The 18,585-nt window shown below is 44.7% G+C and overlaps 1 protein-coding gene across 1 annotated transcript in view; it reads left to right on the forward strand.

Annotated features, from left to right (window-relative positions):
• Positions 1-18,585, forward strand: part of LOC122808477 (probable ATP-dependent RNA helicase DDX5) — a 710,554-nt gene that overhangs the window by 151,237 nt on the left and 540,732 nt on the right. The window contains exons 3-4 of the mRNA XM_044079433.1: positions 16,363-16,501; positions 17,088-17,184. Of these exons, the coding sequence (XP_043935368.1) occupies positions 16,363-16,501; positions 17,088-17,184 (236 nt within the window). The remainder of the gene's footprint in view (positions 1-16,362; positions 16,502-17,087; positions 17,185-18,585) is intronic.

An 18,585-nucleotide genomic window follows, 5' to 3' on the forward strand; every position in this document is an offset into this window, starting at 1 on the left:
GTGCTCCTGCCCCCCCCCACTGGGGGGGGGCTCAATCCCCCTTTTTTGCCCCGATCGCTCCTTCTCTGACCCACTATCGGGGCTTGGAGCCTTCGGAGCAGGGTAGCATTGGAGCCGGGGGAGCATCGGCGCAGATAGTGTCCGGTACTTTGGTTCTGATGGCACCCTCGAGTCTATCGGGTCCCTTTTCTTCGGATCCAAGCTCTCTGAGCCGAGAGCTGAGCTTCAGATCCGGAGGGGTCAGTATGATTTTGGCTCCGTCGCGGTTGGAGGATGCTGGCCTTACGGATCCAACTGCTTTGGCGCCAGCCCCGATCCGCACTTTGAATCTGAGGGGGAGGGTCTGCTCTCGGATCCAATAGGGAGCAGCTTTTCTTCGGCGTTCAATGTTATGGAGAGGGTATTGGCGAGGGACTCCAGGCCCCTGGTTTCGGCTACGGCTCCACCCCCTCTCAGATGGGTCTACCTTCCATCACCTGGTCCCAGGGACAGCCTGCGCAAACGTCCCGGATTGTTCCCTTGCCGGTGCAGGATGTAGTTGGCGAGTCCTCCTTGGACAGCCCCCCCCCCCCGAGGAGGGTCCTCACAAACGCAAGTGCAAAAGGAGGTACTTGGACTCACCCGAGTCCTTCACAGAGGACACAGACTTAGAGGAAGGGGAAGGTTCCCCAAGGTCACCCTCTGAAGATGCTTTGGATCAGAGGTGGGCGGTCAGCCCCAAAACCTTCCTCTGACGAGAATGTGTTTCTGGAGGTATTTGACATGGGCCCATCTACCTCTTGGGTGTCCCCTCCTACTGACCCCCTGGTAGACCTGATTACTACCAGGGCGTGGAAGGAACCGGACACTGGAGCCCATTCCAAAGAGGCCTGACAAAATAATCAGCCCCCCTTTGGATAAGTCATGTTGGAGCAAGGGAGCCCCAGTCGATGCCATGTTAGTGTAGGCCGCCACTAAAAGGGAACTGGCCCAGGAGAGTTCCTCTCTTTTCTCCAGACAAGGAGTCTTGGACAATGGACTGTTTGGGGAAGTGGGTGTTCGCTTCAGCCACCTTCTCTGTGAGGTCGCTGAATTTATATGGCACACGTGATACGACTCCAGCGGGATCTCATTAAAGAATATGCTGAGTCGCCCCCAGAGTCCATGGCGGAGGATAAGAAAGTGTTCTCAACCTGAATGGCCACTCTCAAATCTATCTCTAATACCTCTATGCAGTTACTATCCCATGCCACGGAAGGAGCTGCTAGAACCAGCGGAGTGGGCGTCGTCCTGCGGCGACAGGCGTGGCTCCGCCACTGTGATTTTCGCAGAACTTTTCAAGGCGTCATTCGCAAATGCCCTGTTTGATGGTTCTGCCATTTTTGGCAAGACCGTATGCGACACATTGGTCCAGAGCGAGAAAGACTGGAAGACGTCTGCCGTCTGAGTCCGCTTCTCTGCTCCCCAGAGGTCCTTCTCAAGGAACCAAAAGGGACAGAAGAAGTTGTGGTTCTGGAAGTCTCAACATTCCCGTTTCGCTCCGGACCCCTCGTCCTTTAGAGGCAGAGGACAGAGTGGGTGCCGCCCTAGAGGCAGAGGGGGTCCGAAGAACTTCGGGTCCAGAGATCCTTTCTCTGATCGGCCCACGCAGCAACCCTGAAGGGTTACCCAACTGCTCCACTCTGGAGGCAGTTGGGGGGGTGTTTTTCGAGGCACCTAGCAGCTTGGGAGTCCATTACAACAGATCGCTGGGTGCTTCAGATCATATCCAGAGGCCACAAGATCCCCTTTCTCAGTCCCCCTCCCACTCCCCGGAGCCTCCCTGATGTCCCACCCAATCAAAGGGAGGCGGCAGCCGAGGAAATCCTCCAGCTGCTAGAAAAAAGAGCAATCCAGCACGTCCCCCCAGAGCAGTCCGGATCAGGCTTTTACTCAAGGTTCTTCTTGGTGCCAAAAAAGACGGGGGACTTGAGACCAATCCTTGACCTGTCCTTCCTAAACCTGTCAGTAGCCAAAGAAAAGTTCTGGATGGTCACTCTCCAATCCATCCTCCCACTTCTGCAGGAGAATGACTGGATGTGCTCCATAGACCTCAAGGATGCGTACTACCACATTTTGATGGACAGACGATCCAGGAGGTTTCTCCGCTTCCGGCTGGGAGCCAGCCATTACCAATTCAGGGTCCTTCCCTTTGGTCTCACCACAGCCCCCAGGGTATTCACCAAGGTCTTGACAGTTGTAGCGACCCACCTGAGATTCCAGGGAATTCAGGTCTTTCCGTACCTGGACGACTGGCTCCTGACTGCCCCCACCAGGCATCTACTATGCGCAGCCAGAGACTACTTTTTCCATCTAGCTTCCCGGCTGGGGATCACGATCAACATCAAAAAATCTTCCCTTCTTCCAACCCAAATCCTAGATTTCATTGGAGCCAGATTGAACACAAAACCAGCTTCTAGCCTTCTTGACTCCGGACCAGCTTTGAACTCTAAAATTCCACATATTGGCCCTTCAATGCCCAGCTCCCTCCGCAGAATTGGTCCTGAGGGTGTTAGGCTCTATGGCGGCAACTGTCAACCTTCCCCGCTTGAATGAGAGTTCTTCAATGGACCTTGCAAGTCCAATGGTCCCTCCTGCGACATCCCCTGAGCTTCCCCTTCACCTCAGCAGGGTCTGCAGGAAAGCCCTCTTATGGTGGCTCCAGTCCCCGGACCTCCAGAAAGGGCACTCCTTCTCTGTCCCCTCCTCTAGCCATGGTGACCACGGATGCTTCTCGCCTCTGGTGGGGTGGGTCACTGCATGGGCAGGACTGTCCAAGGCACGTGGACCCATTCGGATGCCTTTTTGCACATCAGTGTCCTAGAGATGAGAGCGGTGCTTTTGGCGTAGCAAGCACTTCACATCTTTCTTCCCTTGGGGACCATTGTGATTCAGACAGACCATGTCTGTTGTCTGGTATATCAACAAACAAGGGGGAACCAGGTCCTATCCACTTTGTCGGGAGGCCATGAGAGTGTGGGAATGGGCGATTATCCAACAACCGCTTTCTCATAGCGATGCACATTCCGGGCCGGTCCAACATCTTGGCAGACAGGCTGAGTCGAACCATTCTCTCACCGTATGAGTGGTTTCTGAACCCCAGAGTAGCGAAGTTAATCTTCTCCAAGTGGGGTCAACCTCGCTGCGATCTTTTCGCCTAGTCTTTGAACGCAAAGTGCAGCAACTACTTCGCTCTAATTCCCACATCTGGGAAATCCCCCAGAGACGCTCTGGTGCATGTTTGGCCACACCGGTCTACTTTATGCTTACCCTCCTCTTCCCCTGATGCTAAAGTTCTTACAGAAAGCCTGACTGTTGGGAAGCAGAATAATCCTCATTGCCCCATTCTGGCCTCGTCAGCCTTGGTTCCCATATCTATGGTCTCATCTAGTGAATCCCCCATGGATTCTAGATCCCATCCCGAATCTGATCTCTCACCCATCAGGCCTGTCAATTCCGAACCTGGACAACCTCAAGCTGACAGCTTGGTTGATCCAGTTCCACTGATGGCTAGGACTCCCGGTATCTCATCCCCTGTCAAGGCCATACTAGCAGCTGCTCACAAGCAGTCTTCGAGAAGGATTTATAATAGCAAATGGAAGCGTTTTTCTATTTGGGCAGAGAGTCAAAACTTAGATCCCTTTACAACTCTGCTGCCAGCAGTGTTAGATTTTCTATCAGGCTTATTCGACCAAGGTGCTAGCTCTTCCCATGGCCAAAGTCCAGCTGGCTGCAATCTCACTATCATGTGTGGTGTGATCTCGGCCCTTTGACTTCGTCTAAATTATGTAAGAGCTTCCTAAAAGGCACTTTCCTTTTAAGGCCTCCGGTTAAGCATGCAGTCCCTCCTTGGGATTTAACCCTTGTTCTTCACTCTGACAGCTCCTCCCTTTGAGCCTGCAACTTCAGTGGATCTGAAATACTTCAAGCCTTTGTGCCAAGCCACCATATTTAATATTTCACAAGGATAGTTTCACTCAGGACCAATCCCTCCTTTTTGCCCAAAATTGCTTCGGAGTCTAATATCAACCAATCTATTAATTTACCAGTCTGATTTCCAAATTACCAGAATAAGGTGAATACAAGCTACACTCTCTAGACGTACATAGACAACTGAGATTTTATTTGCACATGACAGCTGATCACAGGAAATCAGACCAGCTTTTTGTATCCTTGGCTAAACTGCCTTTGGGAAAACCTGTATCAAAAGTCACTTTGTCCAGATGGATCTCACAATGTATCCTTTTGGCTTATGAGAGTTCTGGCCGGTCTGCACCTCAGGATGTCCATGCCCACTCTACTCAATCGATCACCACCTCTGCTGCTTTTCGATCTAGGGTGTCGTTGGATGACATTTGTTCAGCAGCCACTTGGGCTTCACCTTATACATTCATAAACCATTACAAATTGGATACTCTCTCTAGAGGGAGAGCATCCTTCGGCTCTGCAGTGCTCCGGAATATCCTTCCATGAGGACCTCCCAAGAATTAGGTAGCTGGGGACTCTGTCCCATAGGTTGATGCACAAATGAAGATAACTACTTCAGATTAAGAAATTATGTACTCACCAAAACATTCCATCTGAGTAGGTAAACTTCATTTGTCAGCAACCGACCCCCCCCATCCATCCCCCTGATCCATATGGATACTCAAAGGAATCCTGCTTGTCATTGCGGATTGTCTTTAGGTTAGAGTTTGGAGGTGGTTCTTTGGTGCTCCAAGTTTGCTTATCAGCATAAAAATATAATCTGAGGTCAGGAAGGGATAGGGGGTTATGTGTAAAGCTCTGATATGTTTGAAGCTGCTGGCTCTGATCCGATATGGATCCGATGCACATAGGTTGCTGACATATAACGTTTACCTACTCAGATGGAACGTTATGGTGAGTACATAACTTCTTTTCTCCAAGCAGATTGGTTCCTTGTCCAGAAATGAGACATTTTTATAACTATGGATCTAGGTGGAGTATTTGAGTTGGAAGCAGATTTCCTCAGTGCTGTATGGGCCCTTTCAATTCCAAATGAAAGTCCCTCTTTCAAGTATAAAAATTCAGGAATCCAGGTTAAGAATGAAATGTCTACACCTCCAGTGTTTTCAGGCAGACCAAAGATCCTTTTGTTTCTCCTTTTCCTGTTTTCCAAGTCATCTATTTTGTTAAGCAGCCATGTATTCTGTTTAAGCAGGAAAATCTTTTTGGAATTCTTCCTCTGAGTCTCCCTTCAGTGTCATTTAGAGAAGTCTCTATTTGTAATTTTTGTATGGTGTTGCTGTGTAATAGTTCCTCGAGTATCCGTTTACGCTGTCTGGTTCGATTCTCAGCTAGAGCGTCTTCTGCGTGGAGATGTGTGAATGGGTGTCCCTTCGTTGATTGGTAGTTGATTTTTACGAGCAGAGTTACCAGCCCTGACGCACAACCTTCATTAGCAGACCGGAGTTCCGCTGTGGCGGCGACTAACAGGGAAAAGCCGAAAGATGCAAACAATTTCAGGTTTTCAAAGTCGTTTTAAAGCCATCCATCTTCAAAGATAGTTGCTGTAAGATGTCAACAGTTGAAGTTCTTTTTTCAAAGGAAGCATCTGGGTGAGAATTCTTGAATTGTTCATATTCAGTGACTCAGTATAGCTCCAAGTTACTTGACAGGAACATTTTTGTACATCTCCACCAAAATTGATATTTATGTAGTTTAGTAGTTTATGTATAGATTTCTGACGTTTTAAAAATAATAAAATGTTCCTATATTATTCTAGTTTGACTCTCTCAATTCAATGTTCTCAGTTGGCCATCTAGGCCCCCCCCCCCACACACACACACTTACATTACAAGATTTCTGATGTTCTTGTTTAGGCTTGAGAGGCAACTGTTACTCTGCAGAGTGATATCCCTCTTGCTTTTGGACAAGTTTCTTCCTCTTTTGTATAATCTGTTTATACTTGGAAGTCCACCACGGTGGCTTATGGGATGACCTGGTTTTGATCTGGTCTGGTAGAGCAGAGTTTATGCAGTCACTCAAGTGTTTGTGCAGGGCATTTGTGTACACTTCTACATGGCGAGCATTGATGTCTGTGATTGGGGTGGTATGAAGCTTTTCATAGCATTAGTAGGCTGTAGTCGGCTTTGGTAAATTTTTTTTTTTTGTAAATTTTTTTCTCCTGTGAGCGTGTCCGTTCCAGTAGTTCAGACTAGACTGATTTGTGGTCTGAGCTGGCCAGGGAGGGCATCCCACGTGGAAGTATAGTGACCCCCCACCCATATTGGTGAGTACGAAGTCCAGAACATTAGAGACCTTGGTGGGACTGCAGACGACTTGCTGTTCCAGAGCATGTGTGTTAAAGTCCAGGAGCCTTTGGGCAGGTGTGTTTTTTTTTCTTGTTTGTCCCCCAATTTATGGAAGAATAGTTGAAATCTCCTATGACTAAGGTGTTGGGCTGTATGGTGAGGGGTTCCAGTAAATCGAGGTAGGCAGTGTGCTTATCCTGGCTCATGTTTGGTTATCTATGGCTAGCAATAATGTGGTATGATGCTTATTAATTAGACATGGAGTAGTTCGAGAGTCGTCTCTATGTATTTGGTTTTAATGAAGATTGATGCACCACTGCCTTTGGTTCCTTCATGCTCATTTGAGGTCTGAATGTGTGGAAGGCATTATAGCCTTGCACTGTCTGGATGGTCTCAGCAGCCTTGAACCATGTCTCAGTAACTGCACAGACCTTAGCATCCTCTAAAGTGAGGAGTGCTTCTAGGGAGTGCAGTTTCACGCTTCAACTCCTTGCATTAAGCAGCACAACCTTGAGTTTTTCTATTAGATTTTGTTACATTGGAAAATTTGTTGATCTGACATCAGTCTTCATTCATCATTGACCTTTGGGTACTGCTTTTCTGATCCTCTCAACTGGCTCAGCCGTTATAAAGCTCACACCAGCCAAAAGCTCTTGACCCAAAACTTTACTCACATTACCCCTGTCCATATTGCCTCGCATCTCATTTGCTGCTCTTGTTGCAAGACATGTGAGCTGTTCCTCTCACAGCTAAGTGAAATGTCCTTATTTTTCAAAGCTTTTATTCATCTCCTTTCTGTTTGTATATACTTGTATTTCTTCTGTATTACTCTCTACCCACCTTTTTCCTGGTTGAGAGTGCTTTTTCCCCGTACCTCCTGGTACTCTCGATCCTTGTTTGGCCCCCTCCTTTCCTTTTCCTACCTCCTCAGGTAGCTCTCTTACCTTTGTTGGTATTTTCTTTCTCTTACCACTCATTTCTTTTTACCATAGTTGGTAGTTTTTCATGTCCTTTCCTTTCGCATTTGTGTGTGTTACTGCCATTTGAATTCTTTCCTTCCTTGTCAACATGGTTGATGAACCAAAAGGCACTACAGGATTCAAACAGCACCAGGATTGCGGATTGATGATGCCCAGTTTAGATAGGCACTCTTCCTGTCTGCAGCTCATTTGGATCAGGAATGTTCCATCTGCCAGGCCTGTAGCAACAGGGGCCTTGGTTGAATGTAAAAACTGATTCTGAAAGGTCTACTTTCGAAGAAGCCTTGTCCAAGACTGCTCCTTCTAAATCTGACCACTGTTCAAAGAAAAGCCATATGGTGCTGACTTGGATACCAGTGGCAAAGAAACCAAAGCCTTTTGAACCCTCCACATCCACTGAACTGAAGGCCAAAGTTCTGGGACTGTTGGAACAGACACCCCCCACACACCAGTTACTGCTACAGCACCACAGATCTCTGTGCCGGTCTCGTTGGCACAGACTTCCTCTTCCCGGTCAGTGACTACTTCACCTACTGCATCATAGAAGACCATACCAACCCCCTCTGAGCTGAAATAAGAAATAATTTCCTTACGCAAGACAAGGTATTCCCCTTCTATCTACTCCTTTGTGGGGCAGCTTCCCAGTCCTTTTTTTGGGAAGGCCCAGAATCCCCCCTGGATTATCTTCTTCCAGGAGTCTCACTGAAGTGACTGTCTTGAGGTTGGTAGATCAGCTCTTGGTGGTCAGGGGTCATTTTTTCACAGACCCCCTCCTAGGATTCCAACAAATCTACCTACTGTAGCCACCTTAGATGACATGGAGCTTCATGCTGTGATCCATGCAGTTCCAGCTGCAGTGATACAGATGGCCCCTCCATCTTTGGTGGCAAGATCTGCCCCGACTACTTGGGTACCTTCAGAATTGGCAGATTCCCGGGACAGTAGCTCTGCTGTTTGGTTTGAGGGTTTTGGATTGGCCCTAGCTTTTTATTTACGGTCATCCTTCACTCTGGGAACATTGGCAGCTGTGGAGTCTCCCTCAGCTCCTGCTTTCGAGGTAGGTCTCTCTAGGTAGGGTGTGATCTCTTTTCTGAGGTAGTCTTTCTTGGATCCAAGCTCCTATTCTTTTTTGGGGAGGCCCTGCTTTCCAGGTTATGGAGAGGGTCTTACTCTCTGCAGGCTCTCAGCTGGCTCCTTTTGTGTCTGAGTTGTATTCCCAGACTCCTCCTCGCTTAGAGCTGCCACCTTCCTCCACGCCCGGGCAGCAAGCATCAAAGCTGCAAGCTACTCCTGTACAAGGCCCCTCTTTTTCCAAGTGCTCCTCAGATTCTTGCTGAGAAGCAACCCTGAAAGATGTGCAAGAGGAAGCACTTGCATTCCCCTTCAGAGTCAGTCACCAAAGACATGGACTTCATTGATGGGGAGGGATCCCCCATTCACCCCCTGAAGACTTCTCCTTTGGAGACATTTTAGGGATCCTCAAACAGGGGGGTAACTGTCAGCTGAAAGACCTGACCTCCGAGGAATGTGTGTACTTGGCAAGCTTTTGGTGCTTGCCCATCTACTTCTTGGATGGCCCCTCTCACTGACCTTACTAAATTGAGCAGTGGGCATGTAAGGCTCCTGACTCCATAGAGCCGATTCCCTGGAGACCAGACAAAATTCTGTCTGCCCCTGTAGACCAGCAGCATTGGGCCAAAGGCTTGGCAGTGGATGCTATGGTGGTGGTGGTCACCAAAAAGGAACTTCCTGCAGAGTCCCACTGTCCATCCCCTCTTAAGTCTCTAGGATTATGGACAGATTTGGAAAGCTGTTGTACTCTTCATTGACCTTCGTCCTAAGGTCTTTGAATTTCATGCCATACTTCACTAGGCACCAGAGGAATCTGATCAAGGAGTTCAGATACTTTAGCAGGAGCTGTCTGAAGAGATGCAGGATAAAGTTTTCTCACTTCTCAGCTAGCCAACCTAAAGTCCATTTCTGACTCGTCCATGAGGCTCATTGCACATGCAGCTGAAGGGATGACTAGGGCAGCGGGTTCAGGCATTGCCGCAATGCATCATCCCTGGATGCACTTGTGTGTTTGCGAAGCCATTTAAGTCATCCTTTGTTAATGTGCCCTTTGACGGATCCTGTTAGGCCACAAAGTCAAAAACTCTAGCCAGGTGCGAGAAGGAACGAAAGACACCATCTGCAGTGGGCATTTTTTTCTGCCCCACAATGGTCCTACTCTAGGGCTCAGAAGAGCAGACAAATGTGGTTCAAAAAGTCGCAAGGGCCTTTTCAGGAAGCACATGGCAGTGGCTGCCCTCGAGGCAGAGGGGTATCTCTAAAAGATGCCAACCCTGCAGAAGAGGTGGCTGGCAAAATCAGTGCTCCAGAGTCTCTCTGGACAACCCTACCACCGCTCCTGAAAGGAAGCCCAATTGCTTACCTCTGTAAGCAGACCGGGGAAGATTTTCTCTGCACTCTACAGTCTGGCAGCAAATAACTTCTGATACTTGGGTGCAGAATATTTCTAGAAGTTACTATATCCCATTCAGTGTGCCACCCACTCAGAGGGGCCAAGCAGCTGTAGAAATTCAAAAGCTGCTAGACGAGTTATCCAAGTAATCCTGACGGATCAGATAGGATCTGGGTTTTCTTTTTGGTGCCAAAAAAGATGGGGGACTTGAGACCAATTTTGGATCTCAGCCTTCTGAACGTTTGTTCAGCAAACAAAATTCCAGATGGTCACTGTTCAGTCTATACTTTACTTTTCTAGAGGAAAACAATTTTATGTGTCTGTAGACCTTGAAGATGCATATTACCTCATAAAAAAATGGACAAATGCTCAAGAACATTTCTCCACTTTAGGCTAGGAGCCAGTCTTTTCCAGTTCACAGTGCTGCCATTTGGTCTCACCACAGCCCCCAGGGTGTTAACCAAGTGCATGGCAGCAGTTGCAGCTCACTTGAGACTGCAGGGATTCTGAATGTTTTCTTAGCCAGTTGACTGGCTCATCACTGCTCCCACCAGCCATCTACTGCTGCAAGCCTCAAACTTCATTCTGCACCTGTTCACAAGTCTGGGTATTGCATTGAATCAAGAAAATCCCATCTGACTCCCACTCGAGACCTAGAGTTCATAGGAGCCCGTCTGAATGCAGTCTCTTGTGTAGCTTCCCTTCATAGACTTGAAGATAAATTCTCAAGTACAAACAATTCTCTCCAGAGACATAGTTCCTGCTCTTTTAGACCTCCAAAATTTATGGTCCATGGCAGCAACCATTACCTTGGTTCTTCTAGTGAAATTTCACATGAGGTTGTTTCAGTGGCTCTTGGTTTCCCAGTGATCTATCCTAATGTATCCAATGATGTATCCAATTGTTATCACCAGTTGCTGCAAGAAGAACTTACCCTGGTGGATGGAATCCAAGGAAGTTCTTTTGGGCAGTCCCTTTATTCCTCCTCAACCCAATGCCATTGTGACCACAGATGCCTCCCAGATGGGGTGGGGGGGGGTAGGGTATTGTCTGGGAAGAACAGTCCAAGGCACTTCATCCTTGCTAGAGGCCAACCTGCATATCTGTTTCCTGGAACTGAGATTTTACGTCGCTGGGGCCAGCCTTGCTGTGACCTCTTTGCATCACCCATGAACAAAAAATGCAGAAGCTACTTTGCCCTCGGGGTAGTCCATGAGAGCTTTCTTGATTGGCCCTTGGGTTTTACCTCCATTTGCCAGTATTCAAAAGCCTAGGGGGGACTGGTGCAGACCATCTCCAGCAAAGCAGTGAGGTCAGTCTATCATATCCTCCCAGACTAACATACTGCCCCCCCAACTGAGACCAGAAGCTGAGCCAGTTTAAATCTGTCATTTTTTCTTTATATTGTGCTCTCATCCTGGGTGAGGGTAGGATAATGCTTAGGACTAGGGACATACCTGTCTGGGACAATCAATCTGAGTTTATCGTGTCTGTCTTAGTCCAGAGAGGTACGTCTCAAGTCATTCACTCTTAACTTAGACTGTGACTGTCATAACAGTACTTGCTGTTGAGTGACTAAGTTAATGTATGATTTGTTGGAACCTGGCATCTGATTTGATAGGCAGCTGACAGTGACCTCCTTTGTCCAGTCTGGTGAGGGTGATATCTTTGTGTCTCACTATGGAGTAGCCTATGATCAAGACAATTGGTGTGTTTGCCTTGGGAGGGCTTATTTGCCGAGAGGTGTATGTATAGGTTATGTGTAGTGGTTTCTTTTTTGCTTAGTGGTGAGTGTGGGTTGTGTGCGTTTGGGCGGTCTCTGTTATTTTGGTAGGCTTTTAGTGAGTACCTCCGCCTATGTGGGCTTGTGTTGTGACCTTATTTTGTGTGAGAGTTGAAGCATGTGTGCTGACCTGTTTGCGTTTTTATGCAAGAGAATTGACTCCAATGCCACATGTATTTGCATCTCTTGCATTGGGTGTTGGCTTTCAGAGTAAATGGCTGTCTGTGTACATGAGGCAATTGCTACATTTTCTGAAGATGTCCATATCAAACAAGCTGGCAGGAGAAATGATGGGGAAATTGCCAGTGTGTTGTGGCAGGATTTTCCTGAATGTGGTATTTGGAAAGGAACCGAGCTAGCTGGACTTTGTCACAAGCAGTAAAAATGAAGCAGTAATGCAATTTAAAGGCAGTTAAAGTGCAGTACTGTCTTAAAATGTACTTTTTTATTTATTTTTTCAGTGGGCGCCTTTGATTTTGGTGCAGATGCACTCTAGACTTCTGGCTAAAGTTTCCAAATGTTGAGCAGCTCCAGTAAAGTGAGTGCAAACACGAGGCTTGTATACAGGCAAATTTAAACCGTTTTAACACACTACCAATGGGAAAGCCCCAAACTGAGCCTTTCTCCAGCATTCCCAAACTCATATGGGTCCTGAGCTACACACTTAAGCCACAGGGGTGCAGGGAGGCCCTCAATGTAAGATGGCTGGTGATACCAAACAATCTAGATTCAACAGGTCTGAATCTAGCCTATGCTGGGAACGAGTAAGGGAGAGTCACTTAAAGGAAAAGTGAGTGTTTAGTAGCATACTGCTAGATGACCTGCAGTGGTACCACTCTGCACAAACTGGCAGTTGTGAATAGTGGGAGACTAGGGAGAGCATTTTTCTATAGAGGATTTTAAACTGGAGAGGTTTGCTTATATGCAGGTACGGGGAACCAAGATTGCATGATGAGCAAACGTGAGTGTTTTATACCAGCAGGATGATTTCTTTTTTTTTTAAGTTAAGCCCTCAGGCCAATCAGATAAAAATACACTAAGCTATCAACCAGTTCCCACCATGGATAGGTACAGTTTGGCACTCTGCTCCTACCAGGGTGCAAAAGAACCCTCAAAATTGCTTTGAGCTCCTACCAGGGTGCAAAAGAACCCTCAAAATTGCTTTGAGCTCAAGTGTGGTAACAAATGCTTTAGAACAGAGAGAATTCCTGCATGGTCAGGAATCCATGGGAATAAGTCCACTAACCCTGAGAAATGTGTACAATACGCACAAACTTTGCAGAACTTAGAAGTATTTTGGCAGACTCAGAACATCTTTTGCAGAATACTGTTAAAACAGCCTAAGAGCAGTACAGTACCAAATGGACAGAAGTGTGAACTGAAAAACTGATAAATTCAACTAAATAAATACAACATACAAGTGTTAAATATCACTGACACAGTTTAGAGCAAATGCAAAAATATACTTGCATCAGCTTAGTACAAATGCACAGTTATCAAACTATTGGTACATTACCCAAATGTACCCTAGTACTGAAAAGCTAGATTTTATGCTCAAACTGCGCAAGAGAGGGTGGGGGATCACTTTCATTCACAGGCGGTCCATACTTCCACCCAGCAATTGTAATCATTTTTGTCTACACTTCAAACACTGTCAGGATGTGATAAATGCATTACATTGCTATCATTTTTTAATGTTGTATACAGAGTAGCCACACATTGAAGTGTTCCAAATTACTTAAGACTTACCTGAAAATCCCAAGTTTTTATTAGGAGCTGACCAAAAATGAGGCAAAAACTGGGACACTTGACTGGTACAAGTAACTAACTTTTCTGCTGGAATAAAAACTTTCTATGAACCGCACCATTTTGTGGTAGACAACATTGTGGTCATGCCATTATTTTTCAGACCCTCACACTACTGAGTTGATGCTGTTATGGCTATTGCTCTCTTCAGAGTTTCTGGGTTTTGTGATCAGTCCTAACCACTACAATCTAGGCAATGAATCAGTGCCCGGATGGTTTGAGGTTTTATTGTAGGTGGGACTAAGCAGAAAGCTTGGAAATTGTGAAGCACTTTCCCTGTACCTGTGCTTTGAACTGCCAGGGCAACATTTATTAAAGGTGGTGGGAGGGCAGAAAGAGAGAACTTGGAAGAAGTGCCCTGACCAAATGATAACAAGGTGTCCGTCTAGGTCTCTCTTGCCCAAGGCCGACTATAGATGTAGTTTGTACTTTTCAACATTTTGATCAGTAGGCAACTTAGTATTTTTATCCGAAGAGTGTAGACACAATCACATCTGTTCAGTTTCAGTCCTAAGTCAACTGATCGCATTAGTGTTCTCAGCTTTTTCAGTAATGCATTTTGTTCGTCATTTATTCATGTACTTTTCAATATATGCATAGTCCTGTTCAAAGTCATGGGGAGGGGGAGTAAGACTGTCGCACCAAGCAGAAAACCTAGGCCATGGATCCACTACTGCATTTTACATTAGTCCAGTATGGGGTGTACACACACCTCCACATGACACTCACTCCTAGACAAGACTAGAAATTCTTCAAATTATCAAAATGTATCTTTTGGATTTGGGGAAAGTAAAGGTGGAAACATACAGACATAGAGCACGTTAAAAATGTAAACAGAAGGTACCACAGCAGGGAATTAAACTGGCTAGCCAAGTGTTAAATAACTGTACTAACTGCTGCACAATAGCCTTCTTCTAACCAGTCTTTATAAATCTTTCTTGCATATGGAAAACGTCTGTTATTAGAACTGCATGTTTCTTTTCTTTTGTGACTTTTTTGTTTCACAATTTGCATTGCAAGGGGGGCCTCAAGTGGATGTCTAGGTTACCTGTGCCCAAGATTGCAAGTGACTCAACATGAACAAGATAAAAAAAATGGAGTAATGTGTAGCTGACCACAGCTGGCAAGGACACAGAGTAATATCTAATGTTTCTACTTGTGGGCAGCTTAGATTATGGACAAGTTTGTGAGATTGCTTACTTTAGGTATGTTTAGATGTTTGGTAGATGTTTTGTGAATGGTTTAGGTTGCTGAAGTTTAAACTAGCAATACCAGAGTAGCAAACAGCGAGCTCCAGAATTCAGCATAAGTGTGTGTTATGAGTAACTAACTTATTGGTTTAGGGCCTGGCAAAGCTGTGGAGCAGTAGGTTGACACCACTTAAACTTGGTCCAAGCGACTGACGTGCAGCTGATGTCCTCTAGGTTTGCGTGGGGACTTGGAGAATGTATGCTTGCTTGCTTTCTGTGTACTGGCAGTTGCCTTTTCCTGTGGTTGCATTTTAATAGTAAAGAAAATCAAAACCAGTGTGTGAAATGTGACCCCAGTAGAAGTGCAAATCTGTAATTAAGCTGTGCTTTGTGAAACATTTGCAGTGACTGGACAAGTCTGTGGGCACTAGCTGTAACCATGTGGAATAGGGCTTGTCACAGTAACACTGCCACTGTGTGTAGATAAGTGTCTTGTGTATGGGCTTACTGCAGTGCAAACACTTGGTAAAAGCCAAGAGGAGGTAAACTGCTGTAATGGAGCGTAGTCTTGAAATCACAGACAACCATGGATTGCTGTTTGTGTGTGTGAGTGACAGTGTACTGGCTTGGAGAAGGGCAAATGGATAACTGGTGGGGCAGCATAGAAGGCTGGGCAGGGTGGACCCTTAGCATAAATTGTGGAAATCTGGCTGTACTTGTTAATGAATAAACAATTTTTTCTCAGCTAGATTTTTATAGCACATCTGTGAATGTACTGTGAAATCTTTCATAGTAAGTAGGTATACATTTACAAGCTTTGCTAGATTTTTTTTATCTCTATGTACAAGTAATGTCTGAAATGGATACTAACACAGAGCTGTTTCATTGACTGTAATGTAGCCGTTTTAACATTTTTGGGGGTGCAGAGTATAATCTACTTCTAAAGCAAGTACATGGAGAAGATTGTGAAAATGGAGTGTACTGTGATGGATAATTTGGTATATAACAGTTTTATCCATTCCAAGGAAAGAAATGAGCTCAGATTATGAGAAGGGCATTTGAATGAAATAGAAATATGGTAGCCATTATCTTAAAACGATTATTTTTTTTCTAAAGAACTAGTATAAAAATGCAGCATTGTAGCAGTTCTAGTATTTGCATCCTTGTTTAACATCCTTCAAATCTCGTTTGTTCAAGTCTTCTAGTCCAGACCTGCTTTAAATGAAGGCATATGAAAAAACAGACTAAAGTTTGGTTTGGCAATCTGTGAGGAGAGTTGCTGGAGGTACAGGGGTATAGTATGTGTTGGGGGGGGGGCAGGGTAGGGCAAGGAGGAGCTCATTTAATCTTTTAGTCTTGGTTATTGGATCTGGATGTGCATGTTACTGGTTGTTGGGTTAGCTGTATTAAAGCTTTATGCACAAGTGCATTATTTTGTGTACACAAACGAGTATTTGTATAACTTAAATTGTTGCTAGTGCATGGTTCATAGTATTGCACGCTTCAATCTTTTCAGTTAAAAAGATCTGAATCTGAATTAAAAATACACATTGCTTACCCCCTTGGTACCAATGTTTCAGAGAATTGCATGTGCTCACCTGCACTGCAATTAACAAATCTGCTCTAATGAGCTATGCATTTATTTGCTTTCTTACCCATTTATCATTTGATGGAAGGCATGTAATCTGAAGAATGAGATCCTAAAGTGGGAGAACGTAGATTACAGGTATCCGTATAAAACACATTACCTGGAAGTTTGCCACTGTTTGTTTCTTGCCGCTTATTGTCAGAAAGATAGTCTTATAAATTTACATTAATTTAATAATGGAAAATGGCTCTGTTTCAGGTTTAATGGACAGCCAGCAAGGAAAAGGTTTGGGAATCCCGGAGAAAAACTAGTGAAGAAAAAATGGAACTTGCATGAACTGCCTCTGTTTGAGAAGAACTTTTACCAGGAGCACCCTGATGTATCTAGGTTGACTGTGGTACGTGATGCAGTGGTTTCCACTCATAGAATTTTTGTGCATGTATTTTTGTATACAGGTGCATAATTTGAAGATTACCACCATCTTGGTGTAGGAGTGTAGGGCTTTGACATGCACTACTGGTGACCTAGCCTTGCCTAGCAGTCTGGGTGCTGGAGGTGTTACAAAGGAAGGAGATTATGGTGGAAGGGTGGCTTACTTTTTTCTAGCAGCAGTGATCACCCTAAGGATGCTTGGGAACTGCTGGTGGAATTTGTTGAACACTTCAGTTATAGCATTGCTGCTAACCTAATCAACCTGTGGCCTTGTGATTGAACACTAAACTTTACATTTTCTCCCCTGGAGAAGGAACATTCCTGGAAAATGGTCATAGTGACCATTACAAAGAAGAGTGAATTGATTTTAGCCTGGCATAGCTCCGAGGTCACTAGTAGGCACCAGTAATAGTATTTGTAAGGTTTGTAAATACCTTAACCATTATGCATGTATCCCTAAGTGAACAGTCTTCTAGGGTAGACATTGTCCTACATATCCTAAATTTCTCAGTTTTCAAATATATTAAATCTGTTGTCTTATCTAATTACAGCAAGAAGTTGAACAATATCGACGAAGCAGGGAAATCACATTAAAGGATTATAACTGTCCAAAACCAATTATACATTTCCATGAAGCTAGCTTTCCTTGTAAGTATTAGCAAAAGCATTTATTGTTCTCAGAAAATAACCTGAGGCGAGTCCACTTAAAATTGTGTCCACTTATTTTTAGATGTACTTTTTCTATTGTATTTTCAGAGCTTGCCTTCATAATGAAACTGACAAGTGTTCTGTGACTGACTAGAAGTGTGATAAAGCAGTGCACTGTACCACAGGTAACCGTTGTAATGAGAGAGAAAAAAACAAATGCATGGCATGTCCCCACCCCACATATGGATGGATAAATTTATATTCTATATATTTATATTTATATTTATATATATATATTTATATATATTTATATTTATATTTATATATATATATATATATATATATATATATTTATATATATATATATATATATATATATATATATATATTTTATATATATTTTTTATATATATTTATATATATGTTTTTAAATATTTATATATATATATATATATACATTTATATATATATATATATATATATATATATATATATATATATATATATTTATATATTTATTTATATTTATATATATTTATATTTATATATATTTATTTATTCATACATACACCCCCGGATTCATGAAGCTCGGTGTAAGGCCTGCGCCGGCCATGCGGCATATATATGGTGTAGTAGCACCATATGCATATTAATGAAGGTGCGCTGCCACCACATCCACGTGCATAGGACATGTGCGCGAGTGCATGGGGTGTTACTAAGCTGCGCCCGGAGGCGTGTCGATGTCGGCTGTCTATGAGCAACCTAAACTGCTGAATATTATAGTCTGCCTGCAATAGTAATCGCTGCATAGGACATGTGCGCGAGTGCATGGGGTGTTACTAAGCTGCGCCCGGAGGCGTGTCGATGTCGGCTGTCGATGAGCAACCTAAACTGCTGAATATTATAGTCTGCCTGCAATAGTAATCGCACCTATCAGTGTCCGTGGATAATGAAACTTATGCAAAGCATCCAAGACTGTTCCCGGCCACACAAAATGGAGACCCAAACAGAAATGCACGCAACACAATGAGTTTCCATCCATGGAACAAATGATATTTAAAATCGTGTGTCCATAATGTATTGCACTGTAAGTAGTTATACCCAGTGGAAGTGAAGCGCATCATGTCAGCACGCCGCCAATACACACGTCTAGCCCCATGGGCAGGGTCACCTGCAGTCCCACAGTGGTAGTGGTAGTACACAGCTTGGCAGTTGTGGCCATATAACAACCGTAAAGAAACCTGACTGTCCAAATTGCATACCAAACACACACAAACATATGAATAATAATGTGCTATACACATGAACAGGAACGTAACCGGCACGTACACATAGGATGCTATATGCGGAACCGGGACATCCAAATGCAGTGTGCAAACCCTGTATATTGCAAATATCCAT

Source organism: Protopterus annectens, chromosome 8.part0, assembly GCF_019279795.1.
Source record: "Protopterus annectens isolate FY-2018-M chromosome 8.part0, PAN1.0, whole genome shotgun sequence".
Classification (NCBI taxonomy): domain Eukaryota; kingdom Metazoa; phylum Chordata; order Ceratodontiformes; family Protopteridae; genus Protopterus; species Protopterus annectens.